Consider the following 26,158-nt stretch of genomic DNA (forward strand, 5'->3'; position numbering starts at 1 on the left):
TTTTCAAATTTTCAATCACACATTAAAATATAATTTTAAAACAATATGTATTTAAATATATTTGTAATAATAATAAATATAGATTACAAATTATTAATATTAATGTAATAATTGAATAGATTATTGAAATTTTATAATAAAATAAATATACAATGTATATTTAAAGGAACACTCCACCGTTTTTTGAAATAGGGCTTATTCACCTTCTTTCCTACATTTAGTTAGGTGGGCAAATGCATTTTTGTCTCAATGCATGCATTGTTTTAGTTTGACAGGGTCGGCGCTAGCTTAGCTTAGCATAATGAATGGAATCCTTTGTTGCCAGCTAGCATGCCCTGAGTAAAAGTGATATAAAAAATTTAAAAAACCCACCTAATTACTTCTTGTGGCCTGCGTATTCACAACAAGTACAAATAGTGATGCAGATTAACACTAGGCAATTTCCTAGGCAGATATTGACTTATATATTAAGGACTATATTAGGGGGAAGCACAGGCGAAGCACTGCTACTTGGGCGTGATATCTCTGCGCCCAAGTAGCAGTGCTTCACCTGTGCTTCCCCCTAATATCGTCCCAAGTCAATATCTGCCTAGGAAATCGCCTAGTGTTAATCTGCATCACTATTTGTACTTGTTGTGAATACGCAGGCCACAAGAAGTAATTAGGTGGGTTTTTTAAATTTTTTATATCACTTTTACTCAGGACATGCTAGCTGGCAACAAAGGATTCCATTCATTATGCTAAGCTAAGCTAGTGCCGACCCTGTCAAACTAAAACAATGCATGCACTGAGACAAAAATGCATTTGCCCACCTATCTAAATGTAGGAAAGAAGGTGAATAAGCCCTATTTCAAAAACGGTGGAGTGTTCCTTTAAGATAAAATACATAGGCCTATGGAAATAAATGTAATTTGATTTTACTAAATAATAAAAAAAAAGTAAATGTATTTAGTCAAATAAAATTATAAATAAAAATAGATATATTTAACCTTTATTCACTCTATAGGATCTATATGGTTCCATAAAGAACCTTTAACTTCCATGGAACATTTATAGTGGAAAAAAAGGTTCTTTGGATTATTCAAATATTATTGTTCACTGAAAGGTTAGGGAATCGGTTCTTCTATATGGCGTTGCTGTGAAAATAATGGTTCTTTTATGGCATCGCCTTTCTGAACCATAAGAGTGTTTTACCAGGAAAATAAAAACTATCGATATATTTAAAATGTCTTTTGCAAGAGTCCTGGCCAAGACATTACAAAAAAATAAGACACGATACATAAAAACAGCAAAAATGTAAATAAAATATTTAACATCACGGTCAGCTCAAACAGCGGTTTGACGAAAAAATGTTTCTTCTGTTTCAGCTGTCCTGTCTAAGTGAACTAGTTGGGTGTCAATAGCCTATTGTCTTCAAGTACTATGTGCGAGTTGATCTAGATATAAAATATATTTCGTTCTCAACGCAGCAACTACATGTTTAGAAAAGGCATCCACATCTTTACATCTCCACTGCACACAAACACATTTTGACCCTCTTAAACAATGGCAGACAAAGTGTCTCTTTCTATCTGATCTGAGTTAAAACTCTTTATCTCTCTTTAACTCTATATCAGATACAAACTACCACGTTCAAATGCCATGTGAGGGTCACATGCAGGAGAACTGGATTTCTGAGTCCTGTCATAGGCAACCACTGACACACACACACACACACACAAACACGCAGAAATACACTTTGAAATATGCAGAGAAATAGTCAGGCACAGTTAAAAGGAGCGATTGTGGATCGTCTTACTTTCATTTACTGCAGCCTTGGGGTTTATATAGTTGCTGTGAAGTGAGAAGTACATGGAGGATATACATGCCAGCATGTTTTCGTTCTTTAAACAGATCTTGTCTGCTAAGAAGAAAAACAGATTCGGTAAGACAAATCTGATACTGTTCTGTTGAAGTGGATGCCTAGAACTCATGATCAGTGTGTTAACACCAGTTCACATAGCGATGAGTTTTTTACTTGAGTGCACAAATGAGTACTTGTGTATAGCACTTTCCACAAACGGTACAAAATATGGCTTGACACTCAAAATAATAGTACAAAAGTCATTAAATAGTCAGTAAAAGGAGGTACTTAAACCTGATTGAATCCTGATCACCAACCTGACGAGGTCAAACTAATATTATATAAGCGGCTGCATGTTTTCATGCTTATTTAACTTATATGAGGTTTGACATTTTTACAATCATGTTGCCAAAATTCAGGACATTTAAAACCCTGATTTAAAAATAAATAAATATTTAATATTTTACTAAATGTTTCAAATCTGGATGGATTTAGTTTGGGGTTTATCTATATATCCTGTAAATTAAAGAAATGTATATATTTTTTAATAGCATATGTAGCATGATTGAATGGTTGAGGTTGACAAATGACTTGTTGATTGACAAATGACTTAGAAAATATTTGTCAAAAAAATATTAAATGGAATGAAGTGAATTTGAATGGAATGGAATTTACTTGCCTTCTGGTCATGCTGTAAATAAAGGTCAAAATGAGGTTACTTATATTCAAATGCAAAATCAATATTATATTCTTAAACAATTTACTTATATAAAAATCAAGGTAGGAAACAAAATATGGGACAATTTTAACAAAATATTACATTTTGGTTGCACTTTTTTTTTTTCAATACTTGCACACACTTACAGTGTACTTATCTATAAAGTACTGGTTAATATAAGGTAACTAGATGGGTTAGGTTTAGGGGTAAGTTCAGGATTAGTAGCTAGTTATTACCCAGTTATTGTAATAAGTACATGCACATGGGGAACAGGACTGTAAAATAAAGTGCTACCTAAATTCTTGTTAATCAGTCAGTCATTAAACATGTTTCATGACATTTAACATAAGTTAAACAAATTGTGTCAAAATCATGTTTGGCATGATAACTCTTGACGTGTCCATGCAAAACATATTTTAAAACAGTACAGATATTTAATGTTTAAAACACAACATTTTTTAATGGCAGGTTAATGTAATAGGATTTGAGCCTCCAATTCTTTTTAGTCACAGAACATCAAAATGTACCATTCATGGAATGTGCCATATACTTACATCTCACGCAACTTTGTCAAGCTCATGTTGAAACACTGACTGCTTTAGCTCCAGCAGTTTTGGAGAAATATGTTGGTTTTGTGGGTCTGTTTGTGCAGTGCTGCCAGACAGAGATAATATTACTCAGGGCAACAGTTGAGAAATATTTTGAGGCCCTCTTGGAAGAAGGCAGATGAACAGAGACAGAGCAGGGACAAGCTTCCAAAAACTGTGCTAATTCAAGGAATCTTTACAACCACTCAGTTACAACATATCACACATAATCATTCATCACTCACAGCCAGGAGTTTAGCATACCACATTATCACATAATTAAAGCGGTTAGTGTTAAACCAATGTTCCGAACTGATTTAGCGCAAAAACTGTGAGACCTAATACACAACTTTTCTGTTGCTGTGTGTGTTTCTCCAAAGCTTCACATATCATTGTAATGCCCAATTAACATGCATATGAAAAATAGCAACAACATACTGGTATTCCACTATTTTGGATTGAGAAGTGGAACTGAAAAACTCCCCAAAACAGTCTAGTGACTCTGTGTTGTTATATTTCACTTCTCCAGGAAGGGAATATACTCCTGAAACAATAGCCGGGGTCTAAACAAATATTATGTAATGTTCCCTGACCTCCAGCCACATGGGCATTCTCAGATTGGGACAGGTTTTAAGATCGCCCCCAACGTGACCTGTGGGTATAGGGAGGACGTACAGTATTGCCCACGTTGGGATGATGCCTATTGAAGTGAATGACACTCATTCCTCAAAAAAGTAATGCATTTTGTATTAAAGGGGTGGTATAATGCGCTTTTCACAAGATGTAAAATAAGTCTCGGATGTCCCCAGAGTGTATATAGCTCAAAATACCCCACAGATATTTTTATATAGCATGTTAAAATTGTCACTTTTTGAGGGTGAGCAAAAACGCACTGTTTTTGTGTCTGTCCCTTTAAATGCAAATGAGCTGCTGCTCCCCGCACAGAGGGCGGAGCTTCAAGAGCTTGTGTCCTTTTTTGAAAATTTCAAAACGTTTATCCTTTTTATGTTCAAACCGGAGTCAGAAAGATGGAGAGATGCGAGAAGAAGTGACAACACCATTTCTGAATGGTTAGTTAGGGAATTTATGTAGCTTATGTGTCGTTATCTTCTAGTCATTGATTAGCATATTCTGTCTTGATAATCTATAAATCACATTCCCGGGGGCGGGGTTTATATAAATTTTAGAGTTAGTGATGTCACTAACCCGAGTGGAATGTTGTACCAGCCGTTTGTTGTAGTCCTTAAAAAACGATTTCTTTAAAAGAAAATATCTCCCTTTGCTTTGAACTTTGAGCGTTGGAACTTTGCAGATGTTGTTTATGCTCAAACAGAAACATTACACACTAACTAAAGTTAAAAAAGTGAAATCATAATCAACCACCCCTTTAAAAAACAAATCTTTAGTCTTAGACACCTGGTTTAGTATAAGTGCTGTTTCAATCCTCATTTGTGTCCAGAATATTTTGAAATTGCTCCAAATACTTTATATATAGTTATTTTTGTAATGCATTTTACATAAGGAATGTTATTATTTGGGATGCATGTGTCAGGGTGTTGCTGCACATGCAGTTACTGTATGATGTTTCTTTTCAGTTATGATGCAGTAGACAGTGCACTAGATTTTGGAACAGAGCTAGAGTTTCTATATTTGGGAACAACTTACAATAAACAGTAGCAAATACTTTCCATCAGAGTTCACAATATCCATCCACTGGGTTTTGTGGGAGTCATGAGATCTCACAAATCATAAGCCTGAGATACAACATGATGTAACAGTAAAAGGAGAGCAGATTGAATCAAACAGCACTGACTTCCTTTCTTTCTTTACTTGTGTCTCCTCAGAGGCTCCAGCAGAAGTCATGTGTTCGGCAGACACAATCTTCCGGTCGTCTCTGCGCTCGTCCCTGGAACAGGTACAGAATAAAGATTGCTAACTTAGTATATGTGTCTTATGTGGGGTCAGAGTATCTTTATAAAACATAAACTCAACTATGGATTGCTTTTTTACTTTGCATTGGGATAATTCATGGTTATCTCATGCACCAACTCTAAATCAACACAGCAACCCCATTTTGCTACATTGTAAACATTCAAAACTCATTTTGAAAAGGGGGAAATTTTAAGCAAAGCTGGGAAATTGTGTTCTATTCATAGTTCAAAAGGATTTTAATCCAATCTAGTGCAACATTTAACTTTTAAATAACTGTTTCACTCCAACCTTGGCACCTGCATTAGTAAGTAAGGTGGGTTATGGACACGCCCCCTGATCCTCAACCCCTCAAGGTTTATCATGCAGCTGGAACACACAGATAAGAGAGCTGAAGGAGAGACGGAGTGTGTTATTGAGTCAAACGCATTCTTTTTCCTGCTCTAGAGTTTCTTTTACTGCTTGATGCAGAGGTCTGTCATGCTAAGTTCTACATATCTGGATGCAGACGGAATAATCCTTCAATCTGTGACACTACTTAAATGGGAAGCTGTGTTTTGTTCCACTTCATAACCTTCTTTTCTGTCTCTTAAAATGTTTATTGCTATAATGTCCAGACATTTTATTATGCTTAAGAGATTATTCATTCATGCACATTCAAATGTTTAGATATGCATATTGTATATTTTAATGTACAGTCTGTACAATATGAAAAATATGAAAGCTGTCACAGCCTTTGTACCTTATTGTAAGGGTGCTGCCCAAGTGACAGCTTTTGTACCCTTTTTTCTGAGTGTATATTTCACATTCATATTTTAATGTACATAATTTACTGATCTGTCAAGCATTATATGCAAGAGTACAGTTTCCATGTTTTAAATATCATATTTTAACTGATTTAGTCACTGTAACGACTATGGTACAACCATATTCAATACATTGTTATTTTAGCATCATTTAGATTGTTACCGGTACATTTTTTTATTAGTATTTTGATTTGAGTTTTATTTTATTTTAATTTTAGTTAAAGTTGTAGTAATTTGTTGTGTTTTTGACATTTTATTAGTTTGTGTTTGTATCCCTATATATAGAATTTTTAATTATAAACTACATGAAATCGAAATGTTGCCATGGAAACTAGCTGAAATGAAATAAGTTTATATTTCATTATATATTTCAAAGTTAACATTAAGCCTACATTTATTTCATGTAACAAAATGTTTTTAATGGTTTTAGTTAAAGAAGTTTTGGGGCTCTTAGTATGCATATGTTAACCTCACTGTTATCTAGGCTATAAGCTAGTGTGCTCCAAAACAATGACAAAATTAGCATTTAGAAGTGTACCCACATTTCCCACGAAGTGAATATCATTAGGAACTTTTTCCATGATTATTTCAACCAAAGAATAAACACCAAGCGAAAACAAAAGGCTATATATACGATAGTAAAGTTCGTTAGATACATTTTGATGTAAACAAACACCTGCGGAAATCAAAGCGGACGCTGATTAGTTTAGTGAAGTATGAGGCGCGCGCCCTCAGGGGCGGGAGCGGGAGCGGGAGCGCGCAGGCTCGTCTCTGACAGCGAACAGCAGGTTTTTTAATGGCATTCGCAGCCTGGGCTCACACGCACGTAGGAATGCAGCGTGCAGGTCGGGTTGTCTTTAAGCAGGGACTGTCAAATCCTTATTGGAGATGTAGTTTTCGCCATGTGTTGCTGCAACAGATGATCTCTAAGTAAAATAATTTGTGAGACATCGGACTTGACTGAAACATGCATCTCTTTCGGAGTTGTAATTACCGAATCTTTCCCGATCGCTGTTCCAATGAAAAAACACCTCAAATCCGGGGAATCAGCTGGGTAAGTGGGCATATAATAAATAATAATAAACATGCAGAATTGTTATTCAAGAGAGAGAGGCTATGAAAACTTCTAGGCTATTATTATCTGGTTATTCAACGAAATATGTGCTTGTTTGAAACGATTTGAAACATTCTTTCAAATCATTTTTAAATGTTCATCAATTATAGTGTGAGAATATGTTGCTTTAAAAACCTTTCAATTTTGATAACTTTCAAAAGTTATCGCCATGGAGAAAGAATAATGAAAACATTTTTGTTTACTTATTAAAAAAAGAAAAAAAGTTCATAATACATTAGAAAATATTAGGTGTCTGCTTTTCATCGTTTACACTTATTCACAAAGGGCACCATTTTCTTGAAATAACTGAAAAAAATATTTTCTATTTTTGAATGCTATGGTGCAATTTTCTCATAGCACTATATTAACTGTGTACTAATAAAGTGCATTAGTTTGTGTCAGGATGTGTGAAGTGTTGATGGCATTGAAACTCAATGCCAAATGATGTAAATCCATAGACACTTAGAGTCCCCCAGACATTGAACATGACCCCAAACAGCCGGAGCTTTGAATTTTTGTTGTATATGTTTTTGTGTTTACATGTTGTTAAAGGGTTAATCAAGGATGAGTTATTTATAGTGTATTGTTCATTGTCCATCTTAAGGTTTGTTCCCTTACGGTTTGGAAAAGAATGTGCACAGGAAGACCCACACCACTATAGACCTTAGTGAACAATAGTGAACTTTAGTGAACTACAGAGTAAATCTCATAGAATGAGCATGTTTTCCCAAAATGAAGGATCTAAATTCAAAAAGACACTGATCTCTTTTAGATTACATTCATTTCTGGTTTTGATCATTTGGCTTTCATGTCAATATCAAAAAGAAAATACGCAAAACACGAGATCAGGAAACATAGGGCACTGTGTAAACCTTACGGGTGATTTCCCATTTCCATATTAAACACTATTTACTTTACACTTACTTTACACTACATTTACACTTTCATAATTATTCAAATGCACTTTAAACAGATGCTCCAATCAGGAAACTGTTTCTGCACTGATGATTGATAGTTGTCGTAGAGCAGTGGTCTTTTATGCCGAGACCCAAATGTCCCTGTCCTATACATTCCAGCAATAAGGGTCGTGACTCAGGATGAAATACCTCACATTGCACAAGGACCCCCTAAGAAAGAGATAAAGAGGCTCATTTAAAGAGAATGTGTTATGTCAATGTGCCACGGTCTGCACTCCATCAGGGTTGGAATGGGGTTTTATCGTCCTACCTGAAATTTTTGTAGTATATTTTGTCCCAGAGTTTAATTGAAAACCACCGAACCTCAGCCTGAAACATCTGTCTATAAGACCATCCATCATACTATAATATATTTGTGTCGACCACATAAGTAGGATTCTTATAAGAGTTTCTAAGATAAATGGCAAGTCGTATTTAATTTATTTATGTTATAAGACTTTGAATAATGTAAAGCAAATTAAATGCATGTTTGACAGCAATGATACACTCAAAAAAGGTTACAGGGTTGTTTTAACCCAAATTTGGGTCAAATATGGACAAACCCAGCCGTTGGGTTACATTTTTAAATGACATTTTTAACATTTTTGGTTTGTCCATATTTAACCCACATTTGGGTTAAAACAACCCTGCATTTTTTTAGAGTGTATCTATCTATCTATCTATCTATCTATCTATCTATCTATCTATCTATCTATCTATCTATCTATCTATCTATCTATCTATCTAGGAAATGAAGGCACTTGTCAATAGGATTTGACGATCAGGTGATCTCAGACACTTCCCAGCACCTTCATTAGACTTAGAGTCAATATCTTTGTGTAATTTCCCTCTCGTACCGGAGCATGTGATCGTACCGGCTGTAGTTTCACTCTACACAGTTTACTCAGTCAACAGAGCCACAGGGTGGAGAGATCTCCACGCTGGCTAACCTTATAAAAGGTAAATCAAGCATGAGGATGCAGTGAACCTGACCACCTGAGGATCATCCAACCATTTTTACTGTCTATTGCTGCAGTTGAAAGGGAAACCAAGCAGGGAAAATGCTGAGGGAAAAAAAAACAAAAAAAACAAATCAGCTTATCCTCATAAGATCTTTTTGAGAAATGATACATCGGCCTTAAATGTTGGCACTGTTGACTCAAAGCTGATGCGTTTTCTGTAGGCGTCTGCTGTATTACCTCCCTGTGTGGTGTGGTGTGGTGTAGTGCTTATAAGAATAGTAAAAAATCATTTACTCACCCGAATGTCGTTCCTCTGTGGAACACCAAAGGTGATGTTTAGCTCAAACTGGTCTCGTTTAGTGGAATCCTATTGGTTTTGAATGACATTAGCATGATAGAACTATCCCGAACAGAGCAAGAAAGGAGAACGCCTTAAGTATTATCATAATAACCATGAGCCATTGTAATTGTAAGCGACCTTTCAAGCAGGAGAAAGCAAAAAGATTAGTTTTCACAAAACCTATAAAGATACATTATCAGGGCAAGCCCATAAAGAGCAGGATATGCTTCTTAATGCTTCACAGAATTAGTCAGCTGATGCTGAGTAACACCTGCCATGGGAACAGAGGCTGACAATGCCTCATAAAAACGGAGTTATGGACTCTCTGCCATATGAGCAGAAGGGAATCAGGTGGAATTTGGGCAGTTCAAGACTGTGGAGATTTTCTCTTTGTCTGAAGTCTAGAATGCTAGCACTGCAGCATCTCAACTGGTAGTTCTAGTCGGTTCACCTGGACATCATGGTAATGCCCCCTGCAGCTATTTTCTAGTCGCGCATGCATCTGTTTGTATAAGACTGAAATCTCCAAGCTTGCATTTCAGTAACATTTCAAATCAGAGATAAAATCTGGCAACAATTGTATCATAAAATAATCAGGCTAAAACGGCCCAGATTCATTTGTGATTCTTTTTTTTTTTCCTTTTTTTTATGTAATAATTGCATTGGTCATTAATGGTATATGATTTGGTTCTTTCCAAATGTGTCAAGGTTTTAGGCAGATAGTAAAATTTGTCCATACAATGCTAAACATATGCAATAGTGAGGTTTTGACAGTTAAACAGAGCTGAGAATACTACACTCTGGTTGATAGCTGATTGCAAAATAAAATTGTTTGGCCATGAATATTTAATAAACTTGCATGGAAAGAGCATGAGGTGTTTATGGCATTGTGAATGACATGCCAATTCTGTGGCACGCAGAATCCATGTGGTCCTAGTTATCCACCTGTACAATGAAATATGATATGATGCATTATCCAGAGATAACCCTATAGGTCAGATCATTTCAGAATCAATAGCTAAAATGCATCTGGCCATCTAAATCACTAGTGGTTACCGCTAAATATTTAAACGCAGTTCATCCATAATTCTCTCTTCAGTATTGATGCTCTAATTTCATCATGTAAAGGAGAGAGACGCTTTTCTTGCCTCTTGATTGCAGACAGAGATCAGAGCTGATGGCGATTGTTGTTAGTTAATAGCTGGACAGAGAACCAAAAACTTGAGTGCCTCTTGAGCAGGAATCCCATCAGATATGCATGATTACAACCTGTTCATTCTCAAGTATGTGGTCCAGTTCAGCTGGTTGAAATCACTCGAATGTGTCCGTCCTCTTTTTAAAGTGTCATTTCAGTGACTTGTATTTTCAATGACATAATGGGCATTAAAGGAACAGTTCTTGCAGAAATGAAAATTGTCATTATGAGTCTTGTATAGCAGCATTGTCATTGTCGTTTGTCTGACAGTCCTAAAGTAATACATTATTGACCAGACATTACACAGTTCTGATGAGTACACACTAATATTTTATATATATTTTGAGACATTTCGTTATTAATATATGGGTCACATGGGTCAGTTTGTCAAAATTGAGATTTATACATCATCTGAAAGCTGAATAAATAAGCTTTCCATTGATGTATGGTTAGGATAGGACAATATTTGGCTGAGATACAACTATTTGAAAATCTGGAATCTGAGGGTGCAAAAAAATTGAAATATGGAGAAAATCGCCTTTAAAGTTGTCCATTTATGTACGTGACTGTGCTGCATTCACTCACAAAAATAAATGTATTATATATTTACGGTAGGAAATTTACTAAATATCTTCATGGAACATGATCTTTATTTAATATCCTAATGATTTTTGGCATAAAAGAAAAATCAATAGTTTTGACCCATAGGCTACAATGTATTGTTGGCCATTGCCACAAATATACCGACATGCGACCGGTTTTGTGATCCAGGGTCACATATACATAATATAGGCTATTATTTTGATATTACTTGCAAACATTGTATTATACAATATTTTTATTTAATTTTTAAATGTTTAATATTTCCACAAAATGCAAATTAGCCGTATTTAATTAGTCTTCTGTAGTGTAAAATAATGCCCTTATCTACCCCATTGTTTAGTGTTTTGCATTTTGCACAACACTCAGTCAAGCAAGTTGTATTGTAAAGACAAAGGCTCAACTTCTGTCCTTCCTCCACATCACAAACTTATAGAGCCAAACATTCCTCTTGAATTCTTGTGTGAACCTTAATTACATTATTGCTGTTAATTAGTCTTGCTGAGAGGGAGGCAGGTGGCAAAGATCATGTGCAGGGCTAGAGTCAAATACCATACATGACGCCATTAGCATGGCATGTCTTCTGACATTCTTTACCCCGTGTTTTAATATTTTTGACGTTGTACATGAGGGACAAAATGGCATTTTGCCAGAGGCAGATTGATTTAATAACCTCTATAATACTTTGAAACTAGATTTTGACATGTTGTGACTGGTGCTTCTCTGTGCAAAATAGGCCGCCACAACGCTTTAGTCTGCACTGCAGTGTCAGCTCTTATCTTTAACACTTTTTCTCTCTCTGTTTTTCTCCTCACAGACACCTCTGCCAGAAGCTGTGGATACACAAGACACCATCAAACAGGTATGATGGTCTTTGAACAGCGGCCTGGGTTTAGTATATGTTAACAAGCCTTAAAGGGAGAGCTCACCCAAAAATATTTTTTTTGTCATCAGTTAGGGGCCGTCTACACGACACTGTTACAACTAGTAAAAACTGAAAACTTTTTATGGCCATTCATTTACACAACACCACCATTTTGGGGGCCAAATGCAAACTTTTGAAAAGGCCTTTCAAAGTGCAAGTTTTTTAAAAATGATATGGTTATTGTCTCAGTGTAAACTGCAAAAACATGAATTTGTGAAAACGGTGACTTTGCATGCATATTACGTGTTTAATCTATAGGCGTGTAGTGTTTCTTTTCAAATTGACTTTGATAACTACTGCAGAACGCAGAATTCAGCGTTTTTAATAGTTTTCGCGGATCTGTGTGAACGGAGATCGTTTCTACAATGTTGTCGCCTGTACGCAAATGCAAATATTTCCATTTTTAGTACATTGCTGTCATGTAAATGTACCCTTAGTCACCCTCATGTCGTTCCAAACCATTTGACACTTCTGTGGAACACAAAAGGATCATTTTAAAACATTTTTCATGTATTTACAATAAATGGAGACTGAAACTTCAAAGAGTAGACAAAAGCACCACAAAAATATCGTAAAAGCAGCCCATATAACTCATTCACTATAATCCAAGTCTTCTGAAGCCAAATGATAGCTTTATGAGGAACATTGAAGTTGCATTAGTCATATGGATCATTTTTAAAATACTTTTAGACTTACACAGAGCTAAATGGAATTTTTAGGTGATCTATCTCTTTAAATAAGCTCTACTATGTTCCAGTGTGTTCATAGGGATGTGTGGCATTGCATACTGTATCTCTTTAACAGAAAGCATGCTTTTATCTTCACACCTCTGACCCCTGTGTGTTTATAATATCATGCTCACAGAGATTGTAGAGGGTGGCGCTCTGTACAATTTTGTTAAGGCTATAAAAGGGCTGATGAAACTCTAAATATGGTTTAAAACACAACATGCACAATATATTAAACATCTTGTGGAGCAATTTTTCCTTTCCTACTCACCCATATATCACGGCATTCCTCCAGAATGTGTGAGGCCACAATAAATAGATAAAATAGTTTAATTTTAAACACATTTTGTTGCTGATTTGACAAACCACCACAATTACTCCTATGATGGTGATCAAAACACAGGTCTGTCATTTCATTTCAAGTGGACTGCCAATGGAATGCCTGTTTCAAGCCTTAATTTGCAATATTTTGTGCAATTATAATGCATATGTAATGTTTTCAAACTCAGTTTAAAAGTATGATTGCATACATATTTCACTGATCCTTCACAGCTATTTCATTACCCAGACAGTTCTAGTAATGCAGTGTCACTTCTCTCTGCTCATATGATACATGTCTCTTCAGTATCATCATGTGAGGCCCTGAGGGAGGAAGCCACTGTAAATATGTTGTTGTACTGGCTCTGCCTATCTGGAATACAGTACATCTTCAAAATCTTGATAAACTAGGTCAGTAGCTCAGTATCAACTTCATGTGAGTATCAACTTCATCGTGTTTTTCATAGGAGATATATAAAACCAAATGAAACGGTTGTTGAGAGAGCTCAGATGATTTTTATCGTTTGAAGAATTTGATGAGAAATGTTTGAGTTCTAATTAAATCCTTTGACTTTTGTTTGCCGACTTTGATATCTTAACACATCTGAGCATATTTTCAGACATTTTTGAGATCTCAAACAAATTCCATGTAAGGTCCAGAGGCTAAACCCTTCTTTACGCTACACCCAAACCCTACCTTAGTTCGTTCGGGCTTATCTATCATTCCTTAAAGTATAGCCTGTGATAAGTGAGACTTACTTGAGGGTACATCTGGAACGCTATTGTTTTTATGCAGCTTACCTTATGAGCAGCTGCCTAACCCATTTTAACCCTCAAATGAGTCTGTTTTGTGACTTGAAAGCATGCACTTAATTACCATAAACACCTATTTTCTTTGCGCACACCTCTCTGTTCTTCACTTGTGTGATTCTGTATTGAACACAAAAGGGGAAAAATGTATAAACCTGAGTTTGCCGTTTGTTTTTCAGTAGATGATTTTAAGCAGACATCTGGGCTTGGATGTTTTAGGTATTGGTTGTGTCCAATGGGAGAAAAGGCAATATTGCCAAGGATTTGAATGTGGTTTATCAGGGCTGGAAGGATGTTTCATCTGTGGAATGCTCTCAGGTCCTGGAGTGTTTTTTTTGTTTGTTTTGTGGGCACAAGTGATTCCTGGAGTGTGTTTCTCTGAACAGAAAGAGAACAAGGAAAGCTGTATTCAACTGAGTCCTCTGATCTTTTCTGTTATTAGTTGGGCTTTTTAAGGCAAGCATCGCTGTTATTATCGTTCATACTTAGGACAATAAGTAGGGTTTTCTAAATTAGGGTTTATTGTAGATTTACATTAAATAAGGAGGAACCTGAGACATTTCTGAAGACCAGAATGTACGAGATTTGAGGGTGGGTTTCTTTTGACTTGGGCCTGTAAGCAGAACACCTTAGCAACCAGATAACAATGTGAGCGTCTCAATAAGCTCCCTAGCTTCCAAGGTGGAGAATCAGTATATAGTGTTCACGAATTCGGGCACTGGTAAGGACCGCAAGGACCCTGGCTCATCACAAATTGGGTCACTGATGGCTTTATTTCCAATGACATGACAATGTCTTCATGGTACAACATAACTATTGGTATTTATGATCAACAGCAGAACTGACATCTTTCTTTTTTTTATGTTATCCATAGTATACTGTGATAAATACTTTGCTTGTTTCATATACGTGCAACATTTCAGCCGTAAATAAATTATAAATCCTAGCTAGGTTATGTTCATTACCTGTCTAGAGATGCATGTTTATGCTGAAATATAATTAAATACTGGTTTGTTTTTTGTTGTATTTTGTTGTTCACTTGCCTTTAATATTGTTTGAACTTTTTTAGTTAGGCAAGTCTTTTTTACGGTGGTATCGGAGTACTAAAAGTGAGCATTAAGAAATGTTACCCCCTACCCCCAAAATATTATATTTTTTCTTGCTGATCCGAAAAACGGTCTGATCCGTGACTCAAAAACCGTAATATGATCTGTTTTGTGATCCGTTGAACCACTACAATTTAGACTTATTTTATTTCCGTTAGTTTGTATTTTTTATTTATTAACTTTAATCAACTTAAACTAAATAAAACATTTAAAATTATTCTTTGGCAACTAAATAAAATAAGTTTTTCATCTAATATTTTTATTTGATTTGATTTCAATTAACACATTTTTTCTAGTTTTAGTTACATTCCTGATATGTTCATAACCATAATGCATCCTGAGTGGCCTCAGTGTTTCTGATATGATTCCTGCCCACCTCTATTGTGAGTGCAGTGTGTATTGTACGGAATGGCTCACCAAGGTCACACCATCACGACTGCCTCCGCTGTTACCGTCGCCCACAGATGGAAAACACAGCCTGTTTCCTCCCCACACAACAGAGGTGGACGGGTCTGCGCTGCTGCTACTTCAAAAACCCAGAGCTTGTGGGTGACTAACACTTGTATACAAAGGAAGCACCAAAAAAACTTTATAGATGAGGTATTGTGTTAGAGGTTTGCAAAGCTCAGTAGGGTGAGGCTCTGCTGTGTTGTTGAGCAGCTATTCATATTCATACAAACAGGGCTGAACAATACATATTTTTTTCAGCAGTTCAGGTGGTGTACTGTACAGTAGTTGTGGTGTACAGTATTTTTGTCACATTAACTGAACTAGCTACTTGAGCCCTGGTTTGAGGACGTTTCATTAGGAAAGTTCACACTGTGTTTAGAAACCTCTGTGGTGAGACATAATTACACATCTATATTGTACAGTAAGTACTATCATGTTGCCTTTCTACATTGTTTTTGGTGACTGTTTGTATAGCAATCTGACAATGCCACCCTCTCCCTCTGGACAAACCCTTACTCACGTGGAGATGTTACATTAGCAGTGTTCAGTGTTGTTTGGTTGGAGCTTTCCTGGGATCCTTAGGCACACCTGAGAGAATCAGAAAAGCAAGTATGTATATGTAAATATAGCAGAAACACATTTTGTTAGCCAAATATTTTGCAAGGTGAAATAATAGATAAATCCAAAAATAAGACTTGTTTGCACACTTTCAGGTTGTCAAACATCAGTGGAACATGTCCAAAGTTAATGTGTTGAACATGTACACTACCTTTCAAGAGTCAATAAGAAATGAATGCTTTCTTTCAGCAAGGATACTTTAAATTGATCAAATCTTACAGTGAAGACTTTTATATTGTTACAAATTCTATATTTTTTTTGAGCACCGAATCAGCATACTAGAATGATTTCTGAAGGATCATGTAACACTGAAGACTAAGAGTAATGATGTTTTTTTATGTTCCATGAATAAATTACATTTAAAATATATTACAATAGAATATAGTTATTTTAAATGATAGTAATATTTCACAATATTATTTTTTACTGTGTTTGTGATGAAATAAATGTAGTCTTGGTGAGCATGAGAGGCTTCTACAGACCCCAAAATTTATAGTGTACCCACTAAAGTGACCTATAAGAAATTGAAGTTCATATGTGACCCTGGATCACAAAATCAGTCATAAGTCGTTTTTATTTGTGGCAACAGCCAACGAAATATAGAATGGGTCAATTTATCGATTTCTCTTTTTTATTCCCAAAATCATTAGGATATTAAGTAAAGATCATGATCCATGAAGATATTTTGTAAATTTCCTACCTTAAATATATCCCAAAATTTATTTTTGTGAGTGGATGCAGCACTATCGCCAACAGAAATGGACAACTTTAAAGACGATTTTTCTCAATATTTAGATTTTTTTGTGCCCTCAGATTCCAGATTTTCAAATAGTTGTATCTCGGTCAAATATTTAAAAAATAAAATTACCCATGAGACTGGTTTTGTGGTCCAGGGTCACATATATGATATTTCGGAGATTGACTCAAGTGTAGCTCTTTGTTGTCACAGGTGTTCTATGATACATGTATTCCCAGGTGTTCAGCAGAGTAGTTCAGAGTCAGTGCTCCATAGTGAAGTAATTATTCCCAAGGAGACTGTAGAATGCTGGGAAAAGGCTGCCAGTTCCCATCTATACCCTCATCTCCAGGGACAGAATCACGAAGCAGAGATGACAGGGGAGAGATTTACATGCTCAGGGTCTGCAGACACAGTGTCTGGGCACACGCTGTGTAAAGTGAGCTAGATGGAGAGCTCTGCGCTGTGTAAGTCTCGGAGGATACAGGCTAGATGGAGGTTGACCACATGCACTTTGCTGCTTAGTTGGCTTAACTTAAATACTAATTACCAAAAATGAGTTACATCAACAGGCATCAAGAGAATTATAACTCTGAAATCGCCCTTCTATAATGCGGAGTGGAGAATAAGCACATGTTGTATACAGCACTGTTCTTGTGCAGCGTTTAGTGAACTGGACTTGTGAGATCAGCACTGTAGATGTGGCCTCCTTTTGGACTGAAAAGACGGGTCAGCCGATCCCTCACGGGTCAGAAGCCAATAACATCACCGTGACTGAGCGACCAGGCCAGGGGCCTCAAAGAAGAGGCACACGTCACCGCCCTCAGCAACAACCACAACAAATAAAGTGTGAGAAATGAAGGCGATTCAAGTTTAAGACCTCATCCTGGGACAAACTGTTCTGCAGAGGATACAGAACAAACAAATAAAGGTTCAAACTTTCCAGAAAATCACATGAAGAATGCTAGGGTGGAGCAGAAGCGTGTGTCCCAAATCACATTACTATCCATCCTAAAAAGTGTTTGTAGGATATTGCTTGTATATTTCCTGAAGATTTTAAAGGTGCTCATGCTTTTTGGGCTAATATTGCCCACAATGAGTTTGTGACTGTTCTCTTTTTACTTTTCAGTTGTAGAGAAATTGCTAGCAAGGCAACTCTGAGTGCCACAGTGGTTGGATATATGATTATTTTTAAATATTACAGTTTTTCTCGATTGCTTAAACACATTTCTTGAAACTATGCCTCGTATTCTCAAAACTATTAACACAAATCCATAACGTCTCACCCAATTCCCCAAACATCCTATTTTCAGGTCAAAATGAAGCTCTACACTCAAAACCATTCACTCTTGCTGAAAAACCAAACTTTGCCCTCAAACAGGACACACAAGCCCTCAAAATCACACACACTACAACATAGTCTAAGACACTGGTGCAATAAATTCAAAACAACATTTCCAAAACTGGTGTTATGTTGCTTGTGGTTCCCCCATCACAAACCTTTTCACATGATGAACACAAAAGACACAACCAGTGGATACATTGGCACATTTTTATTCATACACACAAAACACACACACACAAAAACATTTTTTTTCCTGTTTTACTCCTTTTTTTTACTCTCTCCTCTAAATTTTTTTTTTTTATATTTACTTGCAGTAAGATGTGTGTGACCAACATATGACAGTAAAAGTGCACACACAAACCATATTCTAATATGGAATTCGAATTGTATTGGAATGGTAAAGAGTGTTGGGACGTAACAGGATGGCCTCCACTCAAGGATACAATATGATGGACACGTCTAAGAATGTTCCACATATGTTTGAAATACCATCATTTGCCTAGAAAGATAACATTCTGGGAGTCAAGACTATAAAGGAGAAAGGATGCCCTCCCTTCACTGTCACACTCTGCAGTCGCTTTGTGTGACTGTACGACTGCTGGCCTTTTCTTGCAAGAAAATAAACCTCATCAAAGACTATTGGAAATGTTTGTCTCTTATTCAGTGATATAATTTTGTTTGCCACCACACCTCCCTGAAGGTTCTCGAGGCGACGGTAAAGTGACTCAAATTTGGCCTTACTCGTAGCCGAGCCTCCCTCATAGTCATAACATTGACAAAGACATGGGCAACTAGAGTGGCTTGAATTCCATCTGAGACTGCTCGTCTTCTTGTCCTTGCCCTTCCTCCTCCTCATCATTCTTATCTCACTTCCTTCATGTCTTTCTGGATCCATTGTTCCAAAACGCAATAAACTGATTTGGGCCCTTTTATCTATCTATTGAAGGTTCTGATTGATGTGTGTTAAATTTTGACTATTAGTGTTTCCACCTGGGTAATTGTGTGCTAACTGAGCTGAAGCTGTGCTGACTTGAGTGAACAATTTTGAATGCTAGTGCTTTCTAAATGACAACATGGTCTAAGCAATGAGAAATTAAGGGTTCGTGTGTAGAGTTTTGCAGTGACAGTTCAACAAATCTGACTCATGTGTCAAAACAGGGAATAGTGTTTATAGTTTAGTGAAATGGGTGTGCTTTTTGATAAATGGCATTATGGTTTTGAAATTTTAGTTCAAAAGCCTGGTTATAGTGTTTAAGCAATCGAGAAAAACTGTAATCCAAATCTAGTAATCATAAGCTAAATGAATTTAGCTAGATATTAAGACAAAATGCTAGTATGTCTCACTACTTGATATACTTGTATGTCTCACTACTTGATATACTGTACTGCTCACTAAAAATACACTACCTTTTAAAAGGTTGGGTCAATACATTTTTTTAAAGAAATTAATACTTTTATTCAACAAAGATGTATTAAATTGATCAGAAGTGACGGTAATGACATTTACAATGTTTCTAAAGATTTCTGCGTAAATGATTTGCTGTAAACTTTCTATAAATAAAAATAAAATGAATCACAGTTTCCTCAGAATATTAGAATATTAAGCAGCACAACTTGGCAACTCTAGCGAACTCTAGTCACTTCTTCGCTGATTTTCCCTTTTGTTGTCGCATGTTTTCCCCACGAGCTCCCCCTACAGCTGTGGGGGGGCGTATATGTCACAACACGGTCGTAAAAAACTCACTTGCGGCGGCCTCCTCCCCCTCTCTACCGCTGGCGCTGCTCATGTGCGTTTGTTTTGATCGGAGCAAGCCAACTGTATCGTGTGGAGCTATGTCTACCGAGGTGGGTAATCTGGTAATACATCATACATGCGTGTGTGTTTATGTTGAATTGCCGTAAAGCGATTCGTGTTTCACGCTCATTGTCGTTCTCGTTCTCGCTTCTCACGAGACTTCCGATTTCTATTTTGCCGGGACGGTAGTCCCCAAGTTGCAAGGTTGGTTTTCCGCCTGGGAACGCTGGGGGGAGCGGGGAAAGTCACCAATATCACCAGAACAGGTTGTTTAACCATCCAAATGATTTCTAGACAGTTTTATTAAGTTAAAAAAGTTACCAAGTTCTCCTTTAATAATAAGAAATGTTTCTTGAGCACCAAATCAGAATATAAGAATGATTTCTGAAGGATCATGTGACACTGAAGACTGGAGTAATGATGCTGACAATTCAGCTTTGCCATCACAGGAATAAATTACTATTAAAATAGAAAAAAAATACAACACTACTGCATTTTTAACTGCATTTATGATCAAATAAATGCATAAAACATTTTTTTTAAACATACTGACCCCAATCTTTTGAACAGTAGTGTATGTACTTTTAATTTTGGACCAATAAGCAACCACACAGAACACCTTAGCAACCACATAGCAATGCCCTAGCAACCGCTCACAGCCACACAACACCCTAACATCATGACAGCTAGTTGTGTGGCCATCACAACTCTCATTTTCTTCAGTAAATGCACAAACAGTTATCAGATTTACTTTGGATGCAATGCTGTTTTCGGCCTCATGCAACAGCTTGAGGCGTTTGGCTTTGAACTTGCAGCTTTTGATGTTCTGAAGCATAAATGTAAAAATTAGGTGTATTTTGGTGTGTGTGATCTCTACTAAAACCACTTCAATCACTTACATAGTGAAAAGACCAGGATATTTTGTGTTTTGGATGCCGGTGTCCCTAAAATATTCTTAACTATCTAAACCAGCAAGCCTCCTTTCATTGGTACACCAGCACTAAAACCAGATTGGAACTTGATGCCTCTTTAGCATGAAAATATTTAACTAATGCAATGCTTGCCATCCCTACTCGTTTGTCTCCTGTGTTTGACTCCACTTTGACAGTTTTTAGTCTCAATGCGCCAAACCAGTTTTATCATAATGTGAGTTGGTCTTGGCAGGCATGCAGTAAAAAAACGAAGGCTGCGTAGCAACAACGGTGGCATGCTTCAGTAGTTCAATAAACCCTAGCCTCAATCAATGAGGTCGAGTTCTTACACTCCAGTTTTCTCAGTCTGTTTGGGAGTTGGAGCGGGACGCGCCATCTGCGGGGGGTCCAACAGAGCTAAGGGTTGGAAAGGAGGAGATGTGGAATGAAAACAGAAGTCCTGAAAGGGAGGGATGGATGAAAACAGAGCAAGTTATTAGAAGGAAAACAGACGAGCAGAGAAACAGCTTTCATACGGGGGAGGAGTGTGAACGGTAGCGATCTTTGGTTTGGTAAATTCAACTCGGCGGAGGAGGAGGTGTTGGAAAAGATGTGGCACATTCTCAACCACCACTCACCTGTTCAGTAAAACACCCAACTCGACTGTGTTTCTATACAGCTCAAATAATCGTAAAGGAATTTTTCTGTATGAATGAAGACAAGAGTAAACTTTCCCAGTCTTCCTATGGAAATGAGCAAACTGTCATCCAATTGCACTACATTTAATTATTTCCCGGAATTTTCCGGGCTTCCTTGTTTTCACTGTTGTACGTTAAGGAGCGCTATTACGCAACTTCTGAAAGAGTACTGAATCTCCTGATCAAAACACATGCGAAGAAGAAGCAGAAACAAGCAATATCATATGTAAGGACATGCATATGTAAAACAATTATCAACATTAGACCACATATAAATCAAAACTGCCATAATGTTACTGAATGAAATGTCGACCCAGGACGAGCTATAGGACTGTGCAAGCATTAGGGGTGTTATTGGACTCGATCTACTCAATCTAGGTTTTGATCATCGTTCTGAATCTGATCCAGATGTAGTCTTTGATAAAAATGTTGCTTTTTTTGTTTTTCAAAATGTTTTTTTAATGAAACTTACCCACATTCAAGTGTTAAAAAAATATCTGAAAGAATAAAACTACTCTTTTTGTTTAAAAGCAGAGGGTATGTTCTTTCTTTTAATATATTGCATGTTCAGGTATTCATACAACATAGTATGAAAATGGTCAAAAACGCTGGTGGTGGTTGGCAACTTAAAAAAAAAAGTGGTTGGGAAAAAGTTAACTTGCATAATGTGGCATATTTCTGAATATTCAATGGGAAATAATTATTGCAGGTTTTTTGGGTTTAGGTTTGGATGAGACTGTTTGATTGATTGGGTTGATATTGTTTAATAGGATCAAATAATATAATTATTATCGAGTCTTTAAGAAGGTAAATGGTGTCAATTTTCATTTCACATGTCTTTAAATAGTATGCAAAGACATTCAAAACATATTTGAACCATTTCTAAAACCTTAAGAAAGTGAAAGGTGCCAATTTTAAATATTTAAATAGTATAAAAAGACGTAAAACATTAAGAAAAGTAAATATATGGCTTAGTGTCATCAAACAAAATAACAAAATAATGACCGTAATAATGTTCATTACCTTTTTTCTTTTTCTCTCTGTCAGTTTTTGTCCGAACGAATCCTGAAGGCTGCACGGGTGGTTTACATCGCTCTGTTGGAGCGTAATCCAGGCTTGATACGAGACAGAAAACACCATCTTAAGACCTACAGGTGCAGCTTTCACTCTGTATATCATGTGCTTGAGCCAAACTTGTTATACTTCTGATTGTGACTAAAGCATTCCCACTCAGCATCCTTTGGAGAAACAAATAAATCAACTTACATGATTCAATCAACCACAAAGACATGCAGATAAAAACATGTAACACTTTAAAGTCACTACTCAGCTTTTTGACAGCTTAATGGTTCTCGGGTTTGTCCCACAGACAGTGCAGCAGTGGGAAGGAACTTGTGGATTGGCTAATGAAACTCAATGACTGTTTCCAGTCACGGAGTCAGGCAGTCGGAATGTGGCAAGTTTTGGTGGATGAGGGCATTCTGGTTCATGGTGAGTATTAACAACAATTTCTTTAGATGTCTGTGTGCAAAAGATAATAATAAAAAAATGGTACAGTGATGTATCAGGAGGTAATACTGTAGCACTTTGATTTACCATTGTGATTAAATCATTTATGTAAGTTGTATTTACTACAATGGTGCATGTCATGGTAGTACCCTGATGTCTGAATATATTGATTAACTGACAACCAATGTCTCTGTCAAAATGAACAGTGAAACAGGAGTTAAACTTCCATGACAAAGACACACAGTTTTACCGCTTTATGGAGGCCGACTTTGACCTTAACCACACAACTAATGAGAAAGACTCGAAAGACGATGAACTCCAAGAGAGTTTATCGCTACTAGTCCAAATGGGTCCAGATGCTCTTCTGACTATGATACTGCGTAAATGGTGAGACACGAGAAATTGTGCTAAAACAGTCTAAAAAAATAACATTCATAAACACAGTTTATATTTGTTTGCTGATTATAAATAAACTTAAAAGTATTATTAAAATTGTTAAGTTTAATTCAAATTTAAAAATACCCAATATGCATTTAAGGTTACACTTTATTTCGATGGACCACTTTAGACACTCTACTAACTATATGTAACTTTGCAATTAGTTTGCTGTTAGTTTTAAGTGTTAGGGTTCAAGTTAGTAGAAAAAATGTACATGAAGTTGCAAAGTTACTTATAGTCTGTAGAATGTCTGTTGGGGAACCATCAAAATACAGTGTTACCAGATATTAGGAGGACAGTCTACTAATACTCTGAGAGTTATTTGACATGTAGTTGCAAAGTTACTTATAGTTAGTAGAATGTCTAAAGTGGGCCATTAAAATAAAGTGTTATATAAAGTGTCCGTTAGCTTAGCAACATGCTAATGTCAGACTCCTTTAAAAATCAATAACAAATTAAGTTTCCCATGCCAAATTTTGTGACGGTTATAGTTGTTTCTACATATTACGCTGGGATAGGAGAATTATAGTAGAAACACTTCAGGTTTAATCTCTATTATAAACAGCATAAGATTTCTGTGTGTAATAATTTGTGTGTCCATGTCTTAGCCCGAACCAGAGAACCCCTGATGATCTGGAAGTTATTTACGAAGAACTTCTGCACATCAAAGCTGTGGCCCACTTGTCTACATCTGTGAGTTAACACTCGCTGACACCCGTCAAGTTTGTTTGCGCAAAAAAATCTTCATTCATCCCTCGTTCCTTTTATCCTTCACTCTTTCCCGTAGGTTCGGAAGGAGCTGGCAGCAGTGCTGGTTTTTGAAAGCCATGCCAAGGCAGGAACAGTCTGTGAGTGTGAAAGCAATGATGACATTTCATTAATGGTGGGCGGGATGAAGGAACGTTGCTAATATTAAATTAGCGCATAGCCAGAGTAAAAATGAGCAGCAAACTTTCTAGTTAGGCACCATAGCAAACAGCATGTGAATGAGATGATTAAATCATTTTATTGTGTAATTCCCTTGTTACGTGATGAATTGGATGATTGACATCGTAATATCAGCAAACTGAGAGACAAAGGAAAAACGGAAAGCATTTACAGCGCGTCTGGCGTGTCATTCATGCATAGTGAATAGCACGAGTAGGAAGCAGAGACACTGATGAATATCTAATAGGGTAGTTTATTCTCACTTTTAAAATCTGTCAAGTTTCATAAACTCATATTATTGGAGATTATTTTATTTGGATTATTTTTTTATTTTTTAAAGCATATTAATGCTACATGTTTTATTCTGATATTAAGATTAAATTACTTTTAAATGGATCCAGTGGACTCTTTCAGTGGAAATTTTCAGTTGTTAGTATTAATTGGTTTTATGAAACATAAAACCACATTTTCTTTTATAATGGAACATACTGCTGAGTGAAACAGGATATTCAACCAGATAACATTTTTTTAGGATGAGTCTTGATTTTATCTACTGAAATTTCCAACTTCGAAACGATACCTTGAAAAATATCGATTTTTCGATACCACAGGGAAAACTGCCATATATACTGCCATGCTGATATTTGTTATTGTCTCATAATCTTGATACTTTGGGTAATTTTGTTGCAACACACAGCTTACACACATTACAGGGGTGCTTTATTTGAATCATTGAACTAAATTGACAAAAAAGACAAGTAAACAGACTCTTATAATAAAATAAGAAAAATCGCAAATGATGGGACAAATAAATACAGTAGAATCAAGAGACAAATCAAATAAACACATCTTTCAGTTTTTCAGGTGAGTCTAACAGTAGTATTCATGTAAGAACTACTACAGAAATTAAAGTAATCAAATGTGAAATAACACTAGATAGTCTTCATTGTAAAAATTAAATACAGATTAATGCTTACAATCAAAGTTACAAAAGTTATTCAGTCAAGAGCAAAGAGTGACTTTCTCTTTGTCTTTTGTTCTCTGATTAACAGGACAGACAGCAGCAGGATTATTAGGCTCCTGTCACTTTAAGAGCTTAAGCACGGATCCAATGTAATGTTACATAGAACATGCGTTGTTTCTCTACTAAGCTACAAACCGACTGTATTTACCTGAGTACTCGGCAAGACGGGCATTTTAACTTAATGAATGTATTTGACCGTTTAAGCGCATTAAGCAATGAAAAAGAAGTCAATTTGATGCTTGTGAGCTGTTTGAGAGACAGCTGTATGTGAGCGCCACTAATATAGTTAATTGGTGCGCGTGCTTTTGGTGTGAGCACGAAACCTGCGGGAATTATTTAATCGGAGCGAATTTTGGATAAGATTGTGTTATTATAAGAATACAATGTAATATGTTTGTGTTTATGTCAGTGTTCAGTCAGGGGGACAAAGGGACTTCCTGGTACATCATCTGGAGAGGCTCTGTTAATGTCATCACACACGGCAAGGTAGAACCATTTAACTTCAGCTGAGTGACCTTAAGAAGTCACTGAGTTTAAATATAGACACTTACATTGTTTGAAGGTTATTCATTCTGTTCCTCTTAAGGAAAGATGATCTTGTGTATGTGTGTCACACAGGGCTTGGTGACCACGCTCCATGAGGGAGACGACTTTGGGCAGTTGGCCTTAGTGAACGACGCCCCTCGTTCTGCCACCATCATCCTAAGAGAGGACAACTGCCACTTCCTGCGGGTGGACAAGCAGGACTTTATACGTATCCTTAAGGTAGG

At 36.5% G+C, this 26,158-nt stretch overlaps 1 protein-coding gene across 5 annotated transcripts in view; it reads left to right on the forward strand.

The window, feature by feature from the left end:
• Window positions 1–26,158, forward strand: part of rapgef3 (Rap guanine nucleotide exchange factor (GEF) 3) — a 41,699-nt gene that overhangs the window by 2,334 nt on the left and 13,207 nt on the right. For 3 of the 5 annotated variants that reach the window (XR_014031717.1, XM_081386871.1, XM_081386873.1), the window contains exons 2-10: window positions 4,993–5,063; window positions 11,868–11,912; window positions 22,538–22,644; window positions 22,860–22,981; window positions 23,206–23,386; window positions 24,046–24,130; window positions 24,225–24,285; window positions 25,798–25,874; window positions 26,007–26,153. Coding sequence is in view for 4 of the 5 variants with exons in the window: in XM_081386871.1 (XP_081242997.1) it covers window positions 4,993–5,063; window positions 11,868–11,912; window positions 22,538–22,644; window positions 22,860–22,981; window positions 23,206–23,386; window positions 24,046–24,130; window positions 24,225–24,285; window positions 25,798–25,874; window positions 26,007–26,153 (896 nt within the window). In the remaining variant the exon portion in view is untranslated. Of the gene's footprint in view, window positions 1–4,992; window positions 5,064–6,622; window positions 6,938–11,867; window positions 11,913–22,537; window positions 22,645–22,859; window positions 22,982–23,205; window positions 23,387–24,045; window positions 24,131–24,224; window positions 24,286–25,797; window positions 25,875–26,006; window positions 26,154–26,158 lie in introns of those variants that run through there. The other 2 variants (XM_081386874.1, XM_081386872.1) reach the window with 2 other exon arrangements.

This window comes from Scardinius erythrophthalmus, assembly GCF_964197995.2.
Source record: "Scardinius erythrophthalmus genome assembly, chromosome: 15".
Taxonomy (NCBI): Eukaryota; Metazoa; Chordata; class Actinopteri; order Cypriniformes; family Leuciscidae; genus Scardinius; species Scardinius erythrophthalmus.